The sequence below is a fragment of the Rhipicephalus sanguineus genome, chromosome 1, assembly GCF_013339695.2.
Source record: "Rhipicephalus sanguineus isolate Rsan-2018 chromosome 1, BIME_Rsan_1.4, whole genome shotgun sequence".
NCBI classification, from domain to species: Eukaryota; Metazoa; Arthropoda; class Arachnida; order Ixodida; family Ixodidae; genus Rhipicephalus; species Rhipicephalus sanguineus.
Window position 1 is genome coordinate 210,912,426 of NC_051176.1, and position 25,769 is coordinate 210,938,194.

Consider the following 25,769-nt stretch of genomic DNA (forward strand, 5'->3'; position numbering starts at 1 on the left):
AAGCCCCCCCCCCCCTGAAAATTTTGGTGAAGTAGGTGCCTTTACAAAATAATAATAAAAAAGGTGTTTTCTCAAATAGTCAGGTTTTTCGCAAGTGCCCCCCCCCCCCCCCCACCCCCCCCCCAAAAAAAAGAATTCCTGGCTATGGGCCTGGTTTGCACGCTACATTCTATACTATCGATAGTGCTATTGAATTTACTATCGATAGCTCTATCGACAGTTTTTGCTACCATCGATTAGTTCGATAGTGACGCAACTATCGATAGTACCGACAGCGACGCAACTATCAAAAGGACCACTTTTCTACACTGGCTATATCCATGCTACATGCCAGCATTCTTACAAAGCATTCTTGCTAAAACACTCCTTCTTCCAGGCTAGGTTAAATGCACTTGTCAGAAGCACACAGACAAATAACCTCTCTGCTCCTCGCTAAGGTACTGTCATGTTACACATGACATTAAAAAATATGTTACTGATTAAAGGCAAAACATATTTGTAGGCAAATGAAAATGGAGACACAGACAGAACTACCACAAGTAACGTGACCATGGCACTCATTATCTGTACTGTAACATTTCATACGCTTTTGATCTGAAGCAAGGAACGTTCGCCCAAGTACAAACATAATGAAGTCAGAAAAAGGAACTCAGGATGACCATTAAGGAGTATTCTCACTTTTTTACAACATAACACCAAAATAAATACCTCAAGTGCAGAATAGTGTGATTCTTGATGGCACCTGCAGAACATTCAATGAATGTTCCATGCCCTCAACAATCACATGAAAAACTTCCCTGCTTCAAGATACTATAGTAACCAAGCTCAGCGTGCCTCCTCTACTCATTTGTTCAAGAAAGCACATGCAAGCAACCCCAACTTACTTCCTTTTGCCTAGTATATTCAAGCTGACTTTGCCATAACAGCATGACTAACTTATGAACACGAACTGACCAGAACAAAATGAAGTTTTTAAAACTGATCTTTAAATCCCATGACAAAAAAAGAAGTGAAATGAAATATTGCTTTGGCTCTTAATGACTTACAGTCCTGCAAGGCTACAAAAGAGTAGGGAACTGATTCAAACGGGGCAGATTACCATTGTTCTCAAGGCAGTCATCAATAAGTTGGCGCATTTGTCAAAGTGTGCTGCGATGTCTTCCTGTGGTTGTCAACAAGGCGTAGCCCAAGTAAGAGATGCCATGGCTGTTATAAAATGCCTGGCTTGTGTCCACCTGACCAAACTGGGAACCCTCCGCAGTGTTGAGTACATGGGTCACACCTAGACCACGCAGGTAGTGCTTGTTGCGTGCAGCACCTCTGCATACGAGTACAAAAACAATGATGGCACACAATAACAATGTCGTACACATTATCTATACAGAGGGTGCCAAGTTGGACAATGTACAGACTGTTTTCTCCAAAGAGACTAATGCAGTTAACTACTGAGGCACATTACACAAACATAAAAGTTAGTTACAAGCATGCAGCTGTGATGAACAGCTAAATTGCTTGAAATCATGTAAAACTCTCAAAAGCATTAATTATTCCCCTCTTTTGTTTCTCTATCTCTCATGAACACACAATTCCTTGCTAGCCACTGCAATTCAGGGCTATTTACACAATATTGCCACAATATTGGCACAATATTTGCACAATATTGTGGGACAATACCAATGCAAATGTACACCCAACAGCAAAAGCTTGCGGGACGAGAAATGTTAGGAAAACCTATATTCCCGCTTTGTCTGGGAACATAGCCTCCAATCAAATGTCCAGCCTGCAGTAGCTACCTGTACAGTTACTCACTACATTAGAAATGTCATTCACAAACAGAGCAGAAATTGCCGTTTGCAGTGGAGCCCACGTCCTGTAAACTTTTGCTGTCAGATGTACATTTTAGCCAGCTAAAGTTGCTAGATCTGTTTCAAGTGCAAACTGACCCAGCTAAAAAGGCTTTCATGAATACTTGCTACTGAACTGGAAAGCAGCTTGCTTAAAAAAAATTTAATTCTGGGGTTTTACCATACCAGACCCCGATACGATTATCACGCATGACACAATGGACAACTGGACTAATTTTGACCAGCTGCAGTGAGTGAAATCTAAGCACACGAGAATTTTTGCATTTCCTTGAAATGTGGCTACTGTGGCGAGATCAAGCCTGTGACCTCAAGCTGAGCAGCAAAACACCGTAACCACTAGGCTACAGTGGCAGGCACTGCAAGTAATTTTAATAATAATGTATATATTGCTGGTAAAAGATGCAAAGTAAAGTGCTGGGTGCTCTTGATGTCGGTATGTTGTCATGTAGCTGGTTCACATTATTCATTGGTTTTACAATGTTGTTTAAGCATATTTTTTCAGGTGGCTGCATTGGTGCTTTTCAAGTATGCTTATAGGCACGAGATAGTTATACTCATATCTGATATGTCCATGCGATCGAGTTCTTGTATAGAGTTCACATTCTGTAAACACACGGAAAACCTTAATCTTCCATGGACAGAAAACTGGTGCTTCATGTGGATATTCAGGATGCACTTGGTTGAACAACAATCAAGTGAATGTGCATGTTTCTATATCAATCAATGTTTTAATAGCAGATTCACGTGCAATTAAATGTAGTTGACTACGTCAGACTCCTAAAGATAAAACTTATCAGTGCTGTTAACTAAAGGCACAGCTCAACACGCGCCAGAAAAGAAGACAGCAAACTGAGCAAAGGCTAGAAAAGTAATGGATCTGCATTAAAGAACCCCCTGAAATGCAACGCACACAGAAACACTTATGGCTAAAATAAGGAACATCCATTTTCTCTTCTGAAAGCAGGTGTTCTGATATACAAATACAAAATAATGTGAACAAGTACAGGCTGCAGCAATTCGACGTAAAATCTGGTAGCCCAGGGGCAGTCAACACAAGGCGTAATGACGTACACCACATAAGACGTAGCACTTACTCGTCACCGACGAAGATGCCCGGGTAGACTTCATCGCAGTCAACCCCGTACGAATAGCGATCATTCGGCGGTACTTTGATGCCGTGCGACTTTGCCAGCAGAGCGACGCCGGGCAGCGGTTTCAGTTCAGGTTTCACTTCGACCAGGATCTGGTGCAGTCCCCTCATAGCGAAGCTGTTGTTGTCGCAGCCGAGGAAACTCATGGGCGTCAAAACTGCGAGCCAAAACAAAATCGGAACAAACATAACCTTGGTAGAACTCTGCGACTCTACCTGCCGCGAGCGCCCGAGGTCCTAACGTTAGTTCGGGTCGTTCAGGCATTTTCCGCTAATTTTAGCCACCCACCTTTTTGGCATGACGGCTGGCAGTGTACCAGCCGATGCTGCGGTTTTTTGGATATTCGACGTCGTCAGTTCGCGCTGCGTTTAACTTTACTAAATTCACGACTAATGTAGGGCAGCGATGCGCTAGTCTTGTTGCTACGACCGTTTACATATATATACACAATAGCGCTGTTACAAGCCGCGCGGAGCCTCGCAGGGTATTCTCAGTGAGCCGTAGCAAGTTTCACAAAAGCAAGATATAACACACACTCCCGCATGTCCAGCGATAAGCAGATAGTAGTCGCTGGGATTCCGTTACAAAGGGCTGGCTCTGAGCTTCAGCAAACCGCAGACATGAAACCAGTGATGAAACTGAAAGGCATATCGGATCGGTTGGTGTCGCCAATGCAGCGGATTAGGCAAATATGTTTATTATTTTGTTCTCTACAACCGAATAAGGCTGTCGAGGGCAATTTTTAAACTAATTAAGGTATATAAAAGAAGTTTACCTAGCTTATGAGTTATTATTTATTAGGGACAGAAAGGAGTAAACACGTCACGAAGGGCAGCGCGGGAGGGCACGAGAGGATGGGAGAGGAGGAGTGAACGGGAACCGGTCACGCGCGGAAATTTATCGCGGTCTCTTCACGTCATGTACACGAGAGAGATGCACCACACGTCACTTGAAGCGATATCGCTCGCTTTGCCAACCTCATCCGTCGGCCGCTTTCATGACGTCTCCGAAGGGCGTGATCGGATGTGCATCCCTATTCATAGTGTCAGTTTTTTTCCTTGCGTGCGTGCGTGCGTGCGTGCGTGTGTGTGTGTGTGTGTGTGTGTGCGTGCGTGCGTGCGCGTGTGTTTGTGCATGTGCGTGCGCGCGCGCGCGCGCGCGTGTGTGTGTGTGTGTTTTTTTTTTTTTTTTTCGTGTAACTGGCCCAGACTTTATTATGCTGCCAAAATTAGCAATGTCGCACTTGTTAGAGTCTGAAAAACGGCAATGAGCTTGTCCTCGTGGATGGTCGTCCACGTTCAATCATGTCTGGATCTCTATTGGTTGAAAAGTTTGTCTAAATTGCATATATTTATAGTTGCTCTCGAGTCAATTTTTAAAAATGTACGGCTCCGTAACAAATTACAATCATCGCAAACAGTCGCTTGATTACCATATATTTCTGGAATTTGAGGCGTCTCTCATAAATATGCAGGGTGTTTCAAGAAATTTGTCCCAAATAAATCTTCAAAAATAAGGAACCGTAAGATAGACATCAATTGAATTCAAGACATTAAATAAAGTTTTAGTTTTAGTAAGAAAGCTGGCTGTCGGGCCAAATGGGAAAATTGGAGCACTTCCCGCGAGGAGCCCATTGTCCCTTTGAGATTTCTCTCCCGAAGAGAGCCCGCTGGTAATTTTTGCGGAGTAAGGATACCTGACCACTTTCGCCGACGAAAACGAAACCGAAATGCGAAAGAGCGCAACTGCCATATTATTTTCCAGATTGAGCGAGCGTCGTTACATCAACCATCGATCGACTTCGATTCGTGGGTGCGCGGGCTGCGCTTGCGATCGCAAGTACGTCAACGAACGCTGAAATACTAACATGACTGCAATTGTTGTGGGGAGCAGAGAGCATCGTTCTTGTTGCCTGCTCATCGGCGCTTTGGTTTCGGTTTCGCCAGTGAAAATTGGTCGAATTTCATTACTCTGCAATAACCATTAGAGGCCGCTTTTTCGAAATCTCAAAGTGGCATTCGCTTTCCTCCATGGCGGCATTGGGCTCTTCGCAGAAAGGACTTAAATTCTCCCATTTGATCCGAACGCTTGTCTCCACTAACTAACGGTTAACTAATTTAATTTATATAATTACTGCCGTAATTGGTGTATCTAGTCATCTTGAGATGTCTGCCGCTACAGAAAATGTAATTATGAAGGCAGCGAGCAAATATTCAATTTCGTTTATTTTTGAGGATTTTCGGGCACATTTCTTGAAACACCCGGTATATCTAAAGGGTGTCTTTTTTTTTGCAACTTCGCGTGACGTCCTATAACTTTGCCACGAACTGCCCTCAAATCAATAATTAAAGGTTAATTAACGAATATTTGTTAATTAGTCAGTACAATGTCGCTTTAGTTGCGGCAAAGTATTTCCGCTTCACGTCGAGTTCGTGCGCGAAATAGACAGGAGCCTGACATGTCATAGCAATTTTATTTTAAAAATCTGTATTTTCTAAAAAACAGCCTGTATGTTGTGCCTTAAATTAATTCGTGACGGAGTTCTGTAAGCGGCGAAATTATTTCGTTCAGAAATAATATATTACCAATTAACTTATTCCCTAGTTACCTTATCATTGCTCACTTGCAGACCGCGTGAAATGGTTTGAACGTAAACTTCGAAAGTTAGAATAATACGTTCTTAAAATGTGGCACCAGGAGGTGTTTGTTGGCGTAGCCAGGGACGTTCGTATTATATATATATAATATATATATTATATATATATATATATATATATATATATATATATATATAATATATATATATATATATATATATATATATATATATATATATATATACGCAATTAAAACCACTATAGTTGTGTTGCATCAACTCGTACCCGTGAAGCATGTAATTCGCCCAGCTTATATCCCTATGTTTTATTTTCCTCATTGAACTAAGAGCCATTGGATTGATAAAGATCTCCATGCGACATTTACGAATTACATCAGGGACATTTCGCTATTGTACGGATATATTTCGAGCAGTAACAATGGAAATTTCTGCTTGAACAACTAGGGCGGCTGCAGCCAGTCGGCCTTTCAGCTCATTATTACCGACTAGGCTTACGACTTCTCTTGAAGCTTGAAGGAAAAGCGGTCCGTGTCAAAATTAGAAGGAAATCATCACTTTTTTTTGCTGTTTCAGGAAAACTTTAGTTAGAGTTTGGTGGCCAAGTTAGTTTCATTAATTCGGGTTGATGACCACATTGAACCCTATGAGTATCTGCGGGGAATGGAAATTTCTTCGTTGGACCGGGAACTACGTAAATTCGGGCTTCGTTAGATGGAGTTTTAACTGTACATTGACACACGCGGTACACGCGCGCTCTGTGAGTCGAACTCGAGACGTAAAAATAAGTGGAATAGCTCAGTTTGCAATTAGCACTGACCACGACGGAAAGGTCACAGGACGTCACCGGCTTATGCCTCTTGTTCACGCTGTTCCCAGCGTTCCACGGGCACTCAGAAATTTCTTCGTGCCTTGATCAAGGCTTAGAAGGATGACTTCTTACGCGCTTTGGAAACTTGTATGAGATCATATCATTAGCCCCTGCTGACCTTCCACTGTTGTCCACAGATCCCTAACTGCACTAATAAAAAAATATACTACAGCTAGTCAGCAAAATTTATAGCAGATGACCTGTTCCATGGCGTTCGACGCTGTCTCTAATATTCTCCACTGCTTTTGAAAAGAGATCGAGGGAGAGAGATCTCCCATCTTCGATCGTTACTTCACCTTAAGGCATTTTTGACAGTCTTGTAAAAAACGCCGGCTATATATGCCATCTAGACTCCAGTACATTCACGAAGTATCAGCGGTTCGCGAACACCACATTACACTAGCTTGTTTAATAAGCTGAATCGCTCTGCGAGGCTGGCTTTTTCACAACAACAGTGCTTGAAGGGAGAAGCCCGCTTTACGCATTTGCGTTTGCTCCACGTGCGCGTGCCTGTTCCCCAGCCGTAAAACCAGTAAAACCGCGCGACGGTGTGCGAGCAAATTCACTCTGTTTAAGCTTCGCAAGGAGTTTCTCCGCACTTGTGCGCTTTCCACAAGCCATTGTAATCTCTCTTGCATTTGTCATATGCATTAACGCTGACTACGTCAGGATAGCGAGTGAAAATCAAGTTCGTTGGCAGAACGTTTCAAGTTCGTGAGCCTGCATGGAGCGACTCGGTGCCAAAAAAAAAAAAAAAGAAAGAAAGAAAAAGAAAAAAGAGAAAAAAGAAAAGAGCGGTTGAAGATATTTATCATCGTGGCACGCGCAGACACATGGTAATCTGGATTGTCGGCGACAAGCTTACAGCGACGATCGAAGCGACGTCTGCGTCTACTTGAACCCAGGCTAGCACAATGTCGGCTGCCGAAAAGTGGTGTTATGCAGCCATCCCAGTAGTAAAAGGAAGCAAGACTGAAAGTCGGGTGAGTTGGTAATACATTATAGGAAAATTACAGCGCGCAAACGGACGGGACGAACATAGGTGACACAACACAAGCGCTGCTCCCAGTTAGAGGCAACTTATTGGAACATACAGATTATTTAAACATAATGAGCATGCGCAGAGGAGCTGGCGGAGGAAGACAACAATGCAAATAGAAATATTCACCCTGGGAAAACTGCACAGGCGCGACAAAAAAAGCAAGTCAAACAAACATACTACATGATTAGGTCTAAATCTTTTTCATGCAAAGACACCGAGGTTTGGTTGACGCATGACTCTCCCTCTTTTTCAATTTAGAATACTTCCACGAGTTCTCTTGTCGTCTGATCTGTTGTGTTACCTTTCTTCGTTCCATCCGTCTGCGCGCTGTATTTTTCCTATATTAGTCGTAAAAAAAGGCCACGCATATTTGCTTCAGCACCCCAGAAAATTGATCACGGGCACGTTGGAAGGACCTCTCGCCCACCGACGCTACAAGTCTGAAAGTGCAACATCCCTAGAACACATAAAAGCATCATTCAAACCACTGTGCTCATCGAGCTTGCTAGAACACGGTAATTAGAGTTAAAAGAAGACAATGTTCTGCAGTAACACTGTGTGGCTCACAGATTCCTGGAATGAGGAGGCCGCCTAACTGAGAGCGAAGAAAGACATCCTTCTTCTCAAATAAATGTCTTAAAGGGACCTTGCAACATTTTTTTTTTCAAGTAACCATCGAATGGCTTCATTAAAGCAGCTAATGACCTCAAGGGCGTCCGCAGAACTTTTTCCAGGGGGGTGCATCAGCAGAGGGTGGGGGAGGGGGAGGGGAGCATACAGCATAGGTGTTTTTTTTTTTTTTTTTCATTGCCGTGACATCACCGCCAAGATAGTATGTAACGTGCAAAGTTGGCTGGTAATCCTGAATGATGTTTCACGTGGATATGCGGGACTGGAGTGCGCTAATCAAGCTGTGTAGCTTACTGCTACTGCATAGAAAATTAGTATCCAAAATTCCAAGGGGGGGGGGGGGGCAGCTGCCCCCCCTTGCACCCCCCTCCGGACGCCCATGAATGACCTATCTTGGAACTTACGCATAGACAACGTATGTTCTGCTGCCTTCCGTAAGCTGTGTTTCCTAAAACATAAACTTAGAAATTCTCCTTCTAACATACAACTAGTTACTTTACGTACATAAGACCAAAACTAGAATACTCTTGTGTTGTATGGGACCCCTTTACTAAATCTAACATTAAAAAACTGGAAGCAGTACAAAGAAAGGCTGTTACGTTTGCTTATTCTAAGTTTAAAATTACGGACTCGCCGACTGAACTCGTGACAACCAACGCGTTTCAGTTTTCCCTTTTCCCGCGTACTACATGTATCAGAGTGGAACTGTCTAACTCATCTGAACCAATTTTCTGTTGCTTAGAGCTAAAATATGCACAGTTAATTTGTGTTATGTATCCATTTAATGTAATATTTTTGCCGTGTTATCTTTTATATGTTCCGTTAGTAGGTGTTTCGATTCCATTTCTCGTGATATATTCCTATGTTATCACATGTGTTTTTGTTTATATCCTGCCTCTTGTACCTGTCCTGCTTGGACCAGTTCTTGGTCTGCAGTATTCAATAAATAAATAAATAAATAAATAAATAAATAAATAAATAAATAAATAAATAAATAAATAAACTCAACAGCAACTTGGAGGACGCTTGAGCTTCGCTTTCAAGAGTAGAACTCGATAGCGTAATCGGACCGTGTTCGTATCGCCTTCCCAATCGCTAGCCTCGCTTCGCTTCTTGGTGAAGACCTAAACCGTGCCGTAAGGAAAGCCAAAGTGCGGACGCTTTCCGACTACAGTATCCATGCATGCGGCGCAATGAAACACGGCCACACAGCGGGGCGATGCCGATTAAAATCGCGCACCGTGGGCCCTTTGCGCGATCTCGCGGCTGAAAGTCGCTGAAGAACCTCCGAGATGTGCGTACCACCAACGCTGAGTGGTGTATATACATAGCTCACCGTTACTATGCTAGAGGGGATGTATGCCTGGTGGCCGAGCACCTAAATGCATCGCGCCACGGAGCGAAGGGTCGCAGGTTCGAATCCCCAGTCCTACTCGAGCCGAAGGTAATTTATTTATTTATTTGCATCTACCTCGAATTTCCGCTCACGGACAAAGCTGATTTTTCGCTCATAGAGTTACTGTATATGCTACCTTTAGGTAGCAGAGTTGCGCATCTGTCTTCCAATGCCGCTAACAACCATGCATTGCGGAGAAGCTGCCGCTTGGGCCAATTTTTTAATTTCTTGACGCCGCCGCTGCAGCGAACTGAATTAACGCTAGCCATCGACAGCCAATGTTTATCGCCGGTCTTCGACACGCCAGACAGGTTAATCGGCGACACGGTAGGCATGTCGCCTGCAAAAACGAAGTGCGACTTCACCGCATAGCTGTGGTTGCTAGCCGGACCTATGCGCAACTCTGCTACCTAAAGGTAGCATATACAGTGACTCTATTCGCTCACAGCCAAAGACGCCACCGCCGACCCCGACACCGGAATTTCTGGAAAACGAGCTTCTTAACGGTATCCCATTAAAACGCCGACGTAAGGAAACACGACCGCTGCAGTGAGCGAAGCGACCGTTGCGATGTCTATGCTTCATCGCAAACCGAGCGGCGAGACCAGCCCGTACAAAGGTATAAGCCGTCCGTTGATAGCTCTAAAAAACAAGCGCGCGCGACCGCGCCTGGCTGAGGATAGTGCAGAGCCATGCAGCCTCCCTTCCGTCCCATGGGCCCGTGTGCCTCTTATACAGCTAAGCCATATGTGGGGGTTCGTGGTGGATCCGGGGTTCCGTGGTGTTAGTGTGCAAAAACTCAGAGCCCGAGAAGAAAACACAACTCATAATAAAAGGTCCTAGGGCCTTCATATTTTGGTATGAGACGGCTTATATTGCCCCTCGAGGAATATCGTCTCAGCAATGCATTTGTGTTTAGAAGTGAAGCCAACTTTAAGGAGATCGGTGTAAGCTTGGTCATTGTAAGCTGACGTTCCCACATTGTGTTGCAGTGAAGTCTACTTACAAAAAAAAAAAAAAAAATCCGGCAGATCCCACACACTGTGGGAATCGATGTAATGCGAAGCAGCCAGCAAAGAGCTGTATACATCGCCTTGTTTGTCTTTGAGCCAAATGAAATAATTCATGCCATGGCATCTAGTTCACCATATGTCGCATGTTTGCCATGCACGCATGCATGCACAATCTGGTATATACCATGCTTATGAAACGTATATTCTGGTATATACAATGCATGACCTGTCATTTATGTTCATCACATACTCATGTCATGCCATACATTTTTTTGGTATATATCAAGTTAACGAAACGGCCGGAAGCGCACCATGACAGTGTCATGTAAATCATACCGTACATGGCATGCATATAGCATGATTCGCATGCTAGGACCTGCCATTTATGTTTGTCATACAGTAACATCGCGCAATACCAATTTTGTTATATATCAAACGAGCGAAATGGTCGCGAGTGCACCATGAGTATGGCATGTAAACCATGCCATACATGACATGCATATCATGGTTTTCATGTTTCCACCTGTCACTTATGTTCGTCATACAGTCGGGTCGCGCAATACCAGCTTTGGTGTATATCAAGCTAGCGAAACGGCCGCGAATGCACCATGAGCGTGTCATGTAAATCATGACAAGCATATCATGGTTTTCATGTTACCAACTGGTATTCATGTTCTTCATACAGTCACATCGCGCAATGCTAATATTGGTGTATATCAATCTAGCAGAACGGCCGCGGGCGCACCATGAGCGTGGCATGTAAATAATGTCGTACGTGACTTGCATGTCATGATTATCATGTTACCACTCTCATTTATGTTCGTCATGCAGTCACGTCGTGCAATACCAATTTTGGTTTATGTCAAGCTAGTGAAACGGCCGCGAATGCACCATGAGCATGGCATGTAAATCATGACATACATGACATGCATGTCATGGTTTTCATGTTACCACCTGTTATTCATGTTCTTCATACAGTCACATCGCGCAATACCAATTTTGGTGTATATCAATCTAGCGAAACGGCCGCGATTAAGCCATGAGCGTGGCATGTACACAGTGTCGCACATGACATGAATGTCACGATTTTCATGTTACCACGTGTCAGTTATGTTCGTCATAGAGAAATGTCTCGTCATACCAGTTTTCGTATATATCCACTGATTTAAACGGCCACTAGTGCCCCGAGACCATGTCATGTAAATAATGATGCACATGACATGCGTGGCATGATTTGTACGTTAGGACCTGTCATTATGTTTGATTATGTTCGTCATGAACTCTTGTCACGCCATACCAATTTTGGTATATATGAAGTTAACGGAAGTGGCCGCAAGAGCCCCAAGGCCGTGGAATGTAAATCATGTTGTTCATGACATGCGTGTCATGATTTTCATGTTATGACCTGTCATTTATGTTCGTAATAAGGTCATGTTGTGCCATACTAATTTTGGTATACATCCGATTAACGGAACAACCAGGAGAGCACAAAGTCGTAGGCGGCTAGATAGATAGATAGTTAGATAGATAGATAGATAGATAGATAGATAGATACGCTCAAAGTCGTAGAAGTTCACTAAGAAATGCTTCGCATTTAAAATCATCCACGCTGGAGCCCAGTGAAATAAATGAAACAAGCAGCTGCAAAGTAGCACATTATGTTCTGCAGTAGCTATGGTACGGCCACGTAGTTAGGACTCCTGAAGAGCAACGTGCCTACAAGGAAAAATGAAGGGAACAGCAACGGTATTGTCAATGGCGCCGACAGGCGGCAAACACCAATGAAGATGGTGCATGAAATGCCAAGTGCACGCAGCGAGCAAGACAAGACGATACATATCATGAAGCAGAGATTGCAGTCTTGAAGGTGAACTTGACGAGCAAAAACGAATGTGCACCTCAATGGCGGTGTCATCGCCGATGCGTTGCGGTAGACTCTTCACAGTGGTTTGAACGTTGATGGACACGTTCACAACCTGGCCTATGATACCAATCTGGCCTCCGCCATGTCACATCTGTATTCTGCGCTAAACAGCTTCGCTGGTCATCCACCTTGACAGAGTCGAATGGCTCACAGTTTTTTTTATTGAGAAGGGCTGGATGCAGACAAAAAGAGGATGAAGTTCCCCAAGAATACTAATCACATAAAAAAAGTTGAAAATTCTGAACAAACAGCTCATACTGCAGATGACCTTTACAAAGGGGTTCCTTGGGCTAATTAGTGAAGCATATCTGAAGGCATACAGTGCAATGGCAACAACAGGGATAAAAGAAATAGACACAGAGACTGCTTCGGCCAGGTGGGAGGCGGCCCTCTGCAGCTCCCTCCTGGCCGACCAACCCTGGGCCATCCAGCAGGCCCGCGGCGCAGCCGACAGGCTTGGCCTGTCGCCCGCTGCGTGCGCCTTGCAGGACTTAAATAAAGTTTTGCAACCAACCAACCAACAGACAAGCACAGATTTAGCCTCACTTTCCCTGTGTCTATATATCCATGTTTTCGATAATAAATTTCAGTTTGACGTCAACAGTTGTCCAAGTCTCTGTTTTGTTCCTGTTATGGCCACTGCGCTGTACACCCACGAAGATTCACAAATGATGCAAGCTCATTCAAAAGCTTACATTTTTAACACAGGTGCGTGGTGGATGGAAAGTCTGCACTTTAGATGTGGCACAGCCTGACTGAAGCACGTAAGCGCTTTGTTACGTGCACTAATATAGCGACCACATTGAGAAGAGGGCAAAATGCAAGAACACCTGGTTACATAGACTAAGGTGCATGTAAAGGACCACAGGTGGTCAAACTTCATGTGAAGCCCCCCTCTACAGTGTGGCTCATCATAATAATGTGGTTTTGGCACGCAAAACCGTAGAATACCATTTTTTCATGTACACTAAAAATACTTGGGGCATATGGACAAAAGAGGGGGGATTGATAGAAGGCTCGTTTCTTTGTTATACAGTTTCTTTAGGTTGTGGGGCATATGGGCCACTTATCTCATGAGCCAATTGCATTTAAAGGCACTTGGATATCTGCTCCAGGGAGCATGACTTCATTCAAGTTCTGCATGAATGATGTGTGGCTATTACTATAGTGATTATTGGCTAATGGAAGTTGAGGTTGTGTAGGTACAGTGTCTTTGAGCCCATCAGGCAGAGTGGGAGTTCCGAGTGGGATATACGACAGCTCTCAGTATACGATCTTGCAGGTATTTAGGCCTGCTATTCTGACAATAGTTCAAAATACAGCACTGCAGTGTTTCTTTGGTATTGTTAATACATTTAGGAGGTTTTAATTTTCCGAATGATTGGAAATTTTGAAAAACAAATTACATTAATAAAGCTTGTTATTCTGTACATCTGGTGTCATAAACATGCCTGTACACAGTGTCCTCTAACAGCGCTATATGATAACTGAAAAAGCAAACCAAGTCTTTCCATACTATATACAGTTACCTGATGTATGGTAGCTGAGACATCATTATTAGAATGAAACAAAGCTTCATTGCCAAGTTTCGAAGGAGTATACACAGCACTAAACATTTTGTTCACGAAATTAAGCAAGCAAATTCTGCAGATAGCGTGCAGCAGGTAAGCTCGGCAGATAAGTGGTATTGACCGTAACAGCGCAAGATGTGCTCCTGCACCGTGCACAATATGAAGTGGTACAGTCAGCACAAACAGTGCTTTATGGTTCGAGAAACCCACCACACTGATAAATGTCTTGCTAATTCAAAAGTGGAACTTGATGGCTCTAATGGCAAGTGTAGCATGGCAGTGCTAGGATATAATTATCTACAAATTTCTTTTGTAAGAGAAAAATTAAGCATCTGCCAAGTTACATTTGACTTGATGGTGAGCAACATCACATGTGCTAATTCTCACTTCCATGTCTACCTTTTTGAGTCAGGCAGCTTCATTATGTTGACATAACCCGACATTTATCAACATAAGAGCCTGAGTAGTTCACCTCGCTGAATGTTGAAAGCATGGCTCCTGCGCCTCTAATTGTCTGTGCAGGCTGCCTGGTCACCAGTGAGTGTGCATATTTTTTTCTGTCGTTATCACTATAAAAAAAAAGCTATCGAAAACTCCGCACAGCACCATGATTACTGAACTACAGTAGAGCAATTCTAATGGCTGCCGAGTGCAATCCCCATGAGTGAATATATGAACAGCGCAACAAAGACTGACGAAGAAAACACTACACAGTCTTTGTCTGTTGCGCTGTTTGTATATTCAAATATGTCCTACCAACTTGCCCAAGTTTCCACGCTTCATAATCCCCATGAGGCTCAGCAGAGAATGCATGTACAAAATGAAAGCCAAGACTACTGAATACAGTATCTGGATAGGAGGACCAATCAATGACAACTCTTATTGTAAAGTGTTGAAACGAGAACCAAGTTTAACAAGACCATGGCTGCCAACCTTCTGCCACCACCTGTTGTCAATTGAGAGTGGTTGTGAATATGGATTACTTCGACACCTTTACCCCAAGTTGATATAACTGCACTCTTACATTTTTGTTGAGAGAGCAATTACACGTTCATCAATAACACACCCTTCACTTCATGATAGAGACAATAAAGCAAAATAAGGTAAGCGCCTGTTCTTTCTTTCAACGAGCTTAACACTGAAATGACCGCAGCCTGAAGTGAGCAAGAGACACTTTGACATTTCCAATCAAATGGCAGGAGAAAGTGAAACTTAATACTTGCAGGATTACTTGCAACAGCTTCCTATGCTGCTGATACCCTTTCTATCGACCATAACAGCGGCACGCCTTTCGCAACATAGCAGGAGCCCGCGCATTTCTTATCTGCTTGTGCGCCAACAGTGGCATAAATCAATAAATGAGCACACCAGACAAGTGGCCGAGAGGAAACGTGGCGCGCAGTACTATTGCGCATATATGCATGTCAAATAGCACTTAATTTCATTCCCAAACAGATAAAAAAGTAAAGCAGTAAACACATCAGTGACCAACAATTGATCGATTACAAAAAGAGAATAGGATGAGGCCTGCAGGACCATCATGAAAGCTAATTGGATAAATCAGGAATGTGTAGGCGCTCTACAACGGTTTGGTTCGTATTCAGAACAGTTATGCAAACAGTCAGGTATACGATGCCAGAATAATTCACAATACACAGGCAACCTAGCCCAACGTATTACCGGCATTACCACACTGCCACCCTCTCACTAGAAGATACAAGCAATGGCGCCAATGGCAGCCGGAAGCCGCTGTTTTCAGCTGCGAACGCACCCGCCCACCCTTTCTACAGTCTTCCTTCAGAAAGAAGAAAAAACACAAGCTCAAATATATATTTTATACTAGAAGTACAAAAATATATAATAAAATAGTGCAGGGTAGCTTAAGCGTGCGAGCATTTCAATAAAGACTAACTTTCTTTCTTTTTCTTTCTCCCTTTCTTCTTTTTCAAATAGAGAGGGAGTGCCGCTGTTCTGCGGAATGGCCACCGCCGCCGCCGCTGCCGTTGTCTTTTGAGTCGGCTTGGCGTGGTTCGGTGGTGTGTTTGATGTTGGGAGCAAATGCGCGCGTTTAAATTTCTATGGATCTAATCTCCGTTTGGAAAGGTAAGTTGTTGACCTGTATTTTGCTATTTATCGATGGATGAACGTTCCGCGCGTATCGACTGTATCCGTGCGATCCGTAGCCGAGTGAGGCACCGGAACGAACGGAGTGACATTTATTATGCCGTGCTTCACACCCCCATCGCTGCGAGAATACGAGCGCACCGTTGTTAATTTTCAGTGCATGTGCCGCAGTTTCCACTGCACGCGAAGTTATTCAATGTGTAGCGAGCAGGAGCGCTGTGAGTTTCGAAGTGGAGTGTTCGTAAGGAGAATAACTTCTTGTTTGACCCTCTAAGGTCTCTACTGCTTCTGCTCGTAGTGGTTTGTCTTGTTTTGCGTGCGCTTGGCTGGTTACCGCGTCTCTATTGAGCTATCGTTGCGTCGCTTTTAATAGCTGATGATTGAGCTACTTGTGTGTGGCTAGTTTGCGCGAGTCAAATTTATATGCTCGTTGGTTACATGTTCACGAAATCAACGTTAGGGTTAACAAGGACGCCGGAACGTCACTGAGCTCCGGTAGGGTGCATTGACTTGTTCTGTGAATGCGAGAGCGGTTCATCTTTCGATGCAACATCCGGCGCTTGTCGCGAAAAAAGTTTGATGACGCTGTTGGTTTGCGTTTATTTGCCGAGTTCAGGTTCGACGGTGACGGAGGAGCGACGCCTTTGCGAGTCTCGGTGGAACGCCGCTTGAAGCCGGCTTTCGGGTAGACCGTGCGCCCGGGGCCCGGAGACACGCTTCGCGATGGCGCATCCCCCAAGACTGATCTGTGCAGTAGTCGTGCTGGTCGCGCTTTGGGTACCCAGTCACAGCAAGACGAGTTCAGATAAGGTGCTGGTCCTACCGGATGACGTCTACCCTGGCCTTAGCGTGAAGCAGCTTCCCTACCTAGGTCAGTCCTTCAGCTTGACCGGAGAACCCCGAGTAGCCCGTTGCTTCAGCATGCTGAGCGACGGTCTGCTCATGGTCGCCACTAACGTGTCCCACTTGGTCGGGAAGCCGGGCAAGTTAGTTGTGACCGAGACCGACTTTCCAAGTTGGCCGCGCACGCATCGAGATCGCGTCCAAGAGCTGCTCGTGCACGTAATTCCCAAGCAGCAGCTTCTCAAGTTTCCAAAGTCAGAGCTCCGGGGTGCCGTGCTCGAGAATGAGTGCGCCGGGACGACGGTGCTCGAGTTGGACGGTGCTACGCGGGACGCCAGCCGCGACGTTAAGTACGAACTTGTGCCCGACGAGGATGGCAGCCACGAGGACTTCAGTGTGTCCCGCTTGTACGCCAACTCTACGCGGCTGGCTCTTCGCACCAGCCGGCCGTTGGATCGCGAGCACCGCCGCCGCTATGAGCTGAACCTTCGGGCCTCCGACGACGTCGACTCGGCGTTAACGCGCCTCATGGTAGACGTGCTGGACGTGAACGACAACGACCCGGTGGCGGACAGGGAAGCGTATGTGTTTCGCGTTTCCCGCGACTCCGAGCCCTACACCATCGTGGGCAACGTGAGCGCTTCGGACGCAGACGGTGACAGCGTCAGCTTTCGCCTTGCTCAGCGCCATCCGTTTTTCACTGTGGTGCCCAAGACTGGCGAGCTCATGGTCACACGTGGCCTCGAGCCTAAGTCGTACCTGATGGCCTTACGCGTGGGTGACCGCGGCAAGCCTCAGCGATTCGGACGCACTGTCGCCGTCAAGGTGGAGGTGTTCGAGCCAGAGCCGGCGCCGCCCGCGCAACGTAGCCTGGAAACTCAACAGACGCGGGTGCGTCGCTCAACGGTCACGATACGGCCAACCAAGACTTACCGTTTCGAGGAAACCAAGGGCCGCGACGTCAACAAGACTGTCTTCACGCTCGACAAGAAGGCGGTCGACGAGACCTTCGAGCTCGAGAAGCCCGATCGCTGGGTCTACGTGAGCCCAAACGGCGACGTTCGCGTCAAGGAGAAATGGGACTACGAGCAGCTGGATAAGGAGAAGTCCATCGACTTCTGGGTGCTGGCCAGGTCCCCTGGAAGAGCTGGTAAGTAAACCATTTTCTAAACCTTGTGGCAACCGAGCAGTTTCGTTGTGGCAACTCGTGACCGCGCTGGTTTCGGTTACTGCTCATTATTAGGTCCTTTGCACATCTGCCCACCCTACTGCAGAATCATTCAAGTACGCTGTCCTTGTTCCACGAAGTATATCGCAGGGGCACAAATTTTTCTCATGCGTAGTTAATCCAAACCCACTTCAGCATGTTCAAGTGCTCCTAAATTGACGGAATTTATGCTTTGTTAGGATAAACAATTTTTCTTGGCCATGTGGCTTAACCCCTCGAAAAGCTTTCTTTTTCTTGAAGATTCAAAGGATGCACATCCCTTTGTGCAGAAAGTTCTTCAAGAAGGAGCTGGCTACTTTAACTTTAATATGCACAGAAATGGCAGTGTGACTGTAATTGTGCAGGTTGACTAATATGGTTAACAGAGAATTGTAAAAAATAAAACACTAATGCTTATTTAAATGAAGGTCTGCGGTGTTAACAATATCTGTCTGCACTCTTAGAATGCTGTGATGTTTGCTGCGTGTCGTAGCTCTGAGAGTTGCTATCAATTAGATGTCAAACCACACACACTTGATAGGCTGTAGTGAATGGTGAGATTCTATTCTCGATGATGCACATGGCACAGCATTAGTGTGCAGCTATCGTAGCACTTTTTTGAAGCTTAAACAGACTGTAAAATGGGATGGTGTTTTAATAGTTTGTTCCTTGTTTTGCAATTTAATTGAGCAGGTTAATATGCTGGGACCCATTGGCACCTTCCAACAGCGCGTCATGGTCATATGGACAAGGGTCTCATTCTTTGCACTTGAGTGCAAAGATTTCGCTTAACAAACAGCGGGACACTGGGGCTAGCAATGCTAATTGCCATGTTATCTCTGCTTCTAATAAATTTTTAGCATATTAAATAGCACTTGAGGTGATTAACAGTACTCATGTGAGCAGAGTTGTGTATTCGTTTGCAAGCTGATAAAACTTGGGTTACAGTGCTGTATCATATTGTTGGCTATGGTTTTGCCCATTCGCTCTGCGAATCGCTGAGGACCGTGACAAACATCACATCATAGGCACTGCTCTCTGATACACTGGCAGTTTGGCATATTTACACTACAACAATATCCAGCTCTAGGGAGTACCAATTTTTTTGTCTAGGGTTTGAGTGCTGGTGTATGCCAGGTGTATGTAGTATTGCACTCTGACCATTTCGTGCGTGAAAATTTGTGTCACTGAATGCTGGACAAGAAAATCAAAAGTGTGCTTTCATTGAGTCTTTCATTGAGGCCACCTGCACTGATTCATTCATTCTTGAAAGGCATGACAGCCATATGTGTGGGTGCATTCATTACAGGTCAGAGCAGTCCCTATTTATGCAGCCTACCTATCAAGACGTGAAACGTTACTGCCACATGTGCATGCTGACTGCCTTCTTTCTTGCACTGATGCATCATAGCAGATTTTGGGAGGTGCTAGTGCAAATGATGTGGTCTCCATTGATATAATTCATTGTTGCTTTCACCGTTGTACATGGAAATAAGTGCAGACAGCTTCTTGTGAAGTTGCTTTTGGCACACATAATCATTGGCTAGCCTTAGAAGTGGGCTACTGATAAGTGTATTGCTGATCCCTGTGATGCAGTAGCAACAACGCCTGCAATTGTTTTTCTCGGTTGTATTGATGGCCATTGTCAGCAAGTCTTTGCAATTTCAAGAGTTCACGCGGTCCGTGTGTAACGCGCTAGCAAGTATAGCCCAATGAATTTTCAATTGAAGGCCCTGTGAAAGTCTATTGGTGTAGCAGCTACTTTTTCGTTACTACCATTCGCTGTGGTTTTGCGAGGAGACATTTAGAGCGAGAGAGAGGGGAAAAAAAAAAAAACTGCCCCGCAAGAGCGTCTCTTCCTGGTGTCTTTGACCGGTGTCCGGCGGCGTCCAAGCGCCGGGCATCGCCTGTCGCGGCTGCATTGCCAGCGGCCGCAGGTGCCCCGGAGCTGTCGGCCTTCTTTCCCAGTCTGGCCGCGATGCTTTTTGTTCCTCACGGCGCCCGCTTCCTTCCCGTCATTGTGCGCCGCATCTTTTTTATTTCTTCGCTGCCTCCTCCTCCCCCCCTTCTGCCGTTCTCGCGGGCTGCTTTTGTTCAAGGGATGCGCGTTCCTTTTATCCGGCGCCGTTTTTCGGTAATGGCAAGTGTCCGGGCGTGCATATGATACCCGGGCTGCCTGGGCGATGGCTTCTCGAGCCGGCATCAATGCTTTGTTTGCCTGCCGCGTGTGGCTGCGGTGCCGTTTTCTTCGCCGTCCTCGCCGCGCGGTGGCACGTCAGCCGGGGCCGCGGTGATGGCGCCAACGACACGCTTTGCCAGGCGCGCAACTGCTATGCAAATTTGTTGGCTCTTTTTATTCCCGGCTCTAACCATTCGGGCGTTTCAGAATGCCGGCGTGTTTTACGGCCTTGTCCCCACCTCCCCGCGTTCGTTTTGCGTGTTTACGTGTGGTCCTGCTCGTATGGGCTGTTTCTCACCACGGGGGAGGTTTGGGAAAAATGTGTTCCACTGTGCGGCTCCGATGTGCAGCACTCTGGGATATTCGGAGGGTGCCATCTGAATTTTGCCAAAGCCATGTAAATTTGTAACGTATGTTACCGCGGAAACTTGTCCGTCCGTTTGGCAGATCACAATGTTTCCATTAAGCAGCGCCCTATGTGACCCAGCAGCGAATGTTCTGGTATGCGCTCAGCGTGTGCAGTGCTGCAGGTTGCTGCCTACACATGCGGCAGTGCAGTGCTGCCTTTCGTGCACAGGTATGCTTTAAATCCATTGTTCAAAGGCGTGGTGCACCCTCGAGCTTATGAGCAGTGACTTTTGAGACCTGATGGCGCGAAGTTTCTCGATTCTCGCCCGCATACTGCTACGCCGCTACGTGTACTTACGACCTAGTCGCCCATGGCGTGAGCGTCGTCGACGCGTCTACACGTAGTTGCCCAGGTAATTGACAGCTGGCACGCGTTAGATATTTAGCGGTAACCTTACGAAAAAAAGAAAGCGTCTGGCCGCACCGTCGACCGGTAAAACGGAACGGCTAAAGCAGCATCTGCGGGATCTCGCAATACGATATCAACGGCAACTGCCAACGTAGCGCGAAGTTTTGCAGGCGATAGTGTGAGGAGTGGCAGGTTCTACGTATAATTTTGCTGGCAGAAAGGCGCATAAAAGCGCCAAAATTGGGCACTAAATCAGGACGATGGAAGCCGCTGTGGATTTTATACTCCTCTTAAAAGTGAAAATCCTATGGTGATAAAACTATGGTAGCATTCAATGTACACTCTACACTCTAAGAAAAAATCCGAGTATATCGGGAGTATTTCTGCCACACAACAATAATCGTCATCCGGCTTGCGTTCCCTTTCTTGAAAACCCGGCTCTGGACACTTTCCTATCAAGAATGGTATGTCACGCTGATAACGCGCGCGCCGTTCGTGAACGGGAAGTGCCGGTACCGCGGTGGTAACGCGAGGTGGATGACGATTATCGTTGTGTGGCCGAAATCCTCCCCAAATACTCGACTTTTTCTTCGAGTGTAGTGATACTCAGGACCCCATTTGCTATTAGGAAAACATGAGTCTCAGTCACGTGGTTTCTTTCCTTAATTATAAAGTAGTCAAGTATAATAACACATGCCACTAATTCCACCGAAAGTAGTATGCTAGAAGTTAGCGGCATCTGGCGGTTCAGGTGGCAGCGCCTGGGTTTGTTAGGCTGGCGTGTTTCCGTGGTAACCGACTTCGGCGGTTTAAAAGTGCTTCCGGTTTTGGGGATACCGAGCGCTTTAGCTACTGTGTTTTTGCGTCGAGGATTGAGAAAAGAAGGCGTCTTTGGCGGGCAGAACACACAACACCACCCCGGTGTTATTGCTTTGCAGCAAAAATGTTTAGGTCTCAGTGAAAATAATGACCATAGTTTCTAAACGTATTAGACATTTCCAAGTGAGCTTGAAAGTATGAAAAGAAAATAATTGAGATGTTTTGCGAATATCTGATCACACTGACGGTAGTGCGGCATACGCCTTATTTTTATTAGTGCAATTTTTGCGTAGCGCTGGCCGACAAGCTCTCTGCCGCGCCGAGTTCGTGGCGAAACTTTGCCCCGTGTAGTTACATCGGAGTGTCAGGAAAACCGTTTGCACGCAGTTCGTCTTGCCGGCGTTGCTTCTTCCAGAACAGCTGCATTTGTCGCGCCGAGGAGACTCGCGTAAGTATATTTTCTTTTTACGTCGACTGCGAGGCGTTGACCCCTTCGGGATGGCACATGTGCGGCCCCCGGCTGCGTGGTCGCGCCCGGCGCATCTGCCAGCGGGCATCGATTCCGCCTCGCGATTAAGTAAAGGACGTAACGCCAACACTTGCCGCGGTGGAGCGCTCCGAGAAAAATGGAGCCATTCTTGGGTTTCTAATGTCGCCGTGCCGTCGTGATCGAACGCGAAAAGAACGAGGGGACGGGAACGCGGCGCGCGATCGCTCTGTCTCTCTCCATCCGGTGGTCGTGCTTTTCGGCTTGCTCGTTCAATGATTTCGTGTGATCGTTGTGGCAAGCGACGTCTGTCCTTTTATTCTGTCCACGTTCGGCGGCTCACCTGCTTGCCTTGTTTTGAATAAAATATTAGGGACGCGCGCAGGTGACGGAATTGTTGGACCAGGCACAGCTGCCGCAGCACCTTTTCCCGTTCCGTTTTTTGTTGCGCTGACCTTGCGCCAGCCCGTTGGCAAAGGCCGGCTGCACGCGTCATTCGACTGCGTCTGGAAAAAGGGGTAAGGGTGTTAAAGGCGAAGCACCTTAGGGTTTTGTGGGGTCCGTGCTCACGGCACATATCCGATGTTTATACCCGACGAAACATCTGTGACACATGTCTGTGTATGTTGCGATTACGATTATAAGGTCTCAGATAAAAGTCATATGCAGCACTCAAAACACTCCTGAAATATCTTAATAAAAATGAAATCGAATAATAATTAAATGCACTATGTTTGCGAAATGAACGAAGCTGACTATCGCAATTATGAAGGATGTGCACAGTGGGATGTGGAAGGTGTGCCTGACAGTTTGACCATTGGCTCTCCATTTCACAGACCACAAAAGCAGTAATAATGAAATAAAAACGGAATCTAGAACTCAAGACGATATACGAATTATAACAAGAGGATTAAAATAGAAGAGCATTAAAGAGGAAATAAATGCATTTCTGTGTATATATACACTTTATGTCACTCAAATTACATTCGCAGTGGCAACGCGCGGGTGACGTACGCTGACATACCGGTACGATACCCAGTGCTTCGCCACTCATGATTCACATTAGTGGAGATGCGGTGATTTTTGTAACGGACTTCCATCGTTTTCTTCATTATGCGAGTTCGCTCAAAGGTCTTAAGTACGGACTTCATCGCCTCACGGTGCGCCTTCGGCAATTTTTCGACCATGTCAAGATAGTGACAATTTTATGTTGCGATACTATCCTGGCACGCATATCGCAGAATTACTCCATACATTCAAATTAATTTTAAATAAAGTACACATTAAACTGAACCGAAACCTGACATAGCACTTGAGCTGACCCTTTCGTTTGACATGCAGGCGTGACAAATAGTCATATTCTGCGCATCTTCATGTCCAAGCACAATCGCATAACTGGTATGAGCGATTGGACATCTTAGAAAACGGCGAGCAGGCGACCGTATATTGTAGGCGCTGTTATACTGCCTATATTTATTGTTATTCGTATTCTTTTCGTGCATACACTTTAGGTGCTCTGTTCGAAGTTAATTTGATTCAGCATAACAGAACGCGCCATTGGCTCCATGTACACAGTGGCGGCGAGTTCGACTTGCAACCTCGCAATTTAAGACAACGTTCCGATGTTGATAGTACGCCGTGTGGCTCCTTCTCGCCGTTTGTGTGTGCATAGTACGAAATGAATGGTTGATGACCTTTCATCCTAATGACAGGTCAGGTTGGTCGATAGGAGACGCACAAATTCGGCGTCTATGCTAGGCCTAACCGAGACTGAACGCGATCGACATCAATAAACTGTGCGCTGCTGGCAAGGGATAGGCATGGTTGAGCCGGCAACTCAACACCAGTTGCTACAGATCACTTGCCCGTCCACACGAAGCGGCATTTCCTCCTCAAAGGCGGATGAACACAAGCCTGCGCCAATGGGCGCGCACTCTGGACTGACGTCATGAGCGGGACGGCCGGTGGCTCCGCCTTCGGAGAACATCGGCACGTGCATGAGCGGGACTATTTCCTTAGTCGCGGAGGCGATCGGCTGCCGCGCTTCGGTCGTCTGGACGGGGCCTCTCCTGGGCCCGTATTCTCAAACGATCGCAAAAGGCGATAGTATCGCGTTCGGTGACGTAGAATCTGATGCGTTCAATAACTGAAGAAACACTTGCCTATGACGTCATTGTTGCACTGGCCGTTGGTCTTACGAATGTCTCGCAACACAGGAGGGAGCGTACCGCACGAGCGCAGAGCGACCCGAATGCGGCGTTTTCGAGTGTATGCTGGCTTCTACGCAGGCCAGACTTGGCTGTGACTACTTGAAATATTGGACGTGTTGAAAGTGCTTTCAACGTTATTTTGTGCAATTGTTTAATGCACAGTGTAATATTTAAACAGTGCAACTTTGTGGGAAATGTATTTTCGTTGAGAGTTGAACACGGCGTACTCGGAGAGTTCAGGTGTAGTGTGCCGCCGCAGCAACATCGTCTGAACATCTCATGTTGCCGGCGCACGATAAACCACGCGAGCAACGCACGGTTCATGTTCCTGGAACGTTCAAATCACTAAAAAACACGCGCTGGCGAAGAACGAGTGCTGCAAACACCCGAAGCTAATGCCCGCTGAAAGCTTCAGCGCAAAAAAAAAAGGCTGCGCACATCCACCGAGGATTGAATACTAGAAGCTACCGTCTATGTCACTGCAATGCTAGACTTCAGCATCAACCGACGGTGGTAAGGTGTGTTCATTTACTCCAGGCATGTCAGGAACGCCGTAGAGCAGCGTCACGCCGACGGAAATACTAGATTTTGAGAATACGGGGAGAAGGCAGGGTCCTTTTGAGAATACGGCCCCTGCCTTCTAAAGTTGTATCCGACTATAGACACATGCAAGCTGACGATCGTCGACTCCATAGTGCTGTCGTCTTCCATTAATCCCCATCGTTCTCTGCGTATATGTCACCATTGACGTCGTAGGGGTCGAGGTAAGAAAGGAGGTGGTTCGGTACAACAAAATTGACTTCGGTTAAAAAAAAAATCTGCGCAGCTTTCGAGCCTGTTTTTTACCCGCCACGGTGGTCTAGTGGTTATGTTGTGATGCTCGACTGCTGACTCGAAGGTCGCGGCATCGAATCCCGGCCGCATTTTCGACGGAGGCGAAAATGCTTGAGGCCCGTGCACTAGATTTAGGTGCACGTTAACGAACCTCAGGTGGTCGAAATTTCTGGAGCCCTTCACTACGGCGTCCCTCATAATCATGTTGCGGTTTTGTGACGTTAAACCGCAA

At 46.0% G+C, this 25,769-nt stretch overlaps 2 protein-coding genes across 2 annotated transcripts in view; one reads left to right on the forward strand and one right to left on the reverse strand.

Moving 5' to 3' along the window:
* Positions 1-1,108: 1,108 nt before the first annotated feature.
* On the reverse strand, positions 1,109-3,296 carry LOC119381409 (uncharacterized). Its single transcript, XM_049419087.1, has 3 exons — positions 3,232-3,296; positions 2,960-3,173; positions 1,109-1,320 (listed from the first exon to the last, which is right to left on the reverse strand). The coding sequence occupies exons 1-3, from the start codon at positions 3,278-3,280 to the stop codon at positions 1,140-1,142; spliced, it is 444 nt and encodes a 147-aa protein (XP_049275044.1). The 5' UTR covers positions 3,281-3,296; the 3' UTR covers positions 1,109-1,139.
* Positions 3,297-16,028: 12,732 nt separating this feature from the next.
* Positions 16,029-25,769, forward strand: part of LOC119406622 (neural-cadherin) — a gene marked incomplete in the record, with an annotated part of 278,852 nt that continues 269,111 nt past the window's right edge. The window contains 2 exon segments of the mRNA XM_049419025.1: positions 16,029-16,180; positions 16,818-18,194. Coding sequence (XP_049274982.1) covers positions 16,925-18,194 — 1,270 coding nt within the window.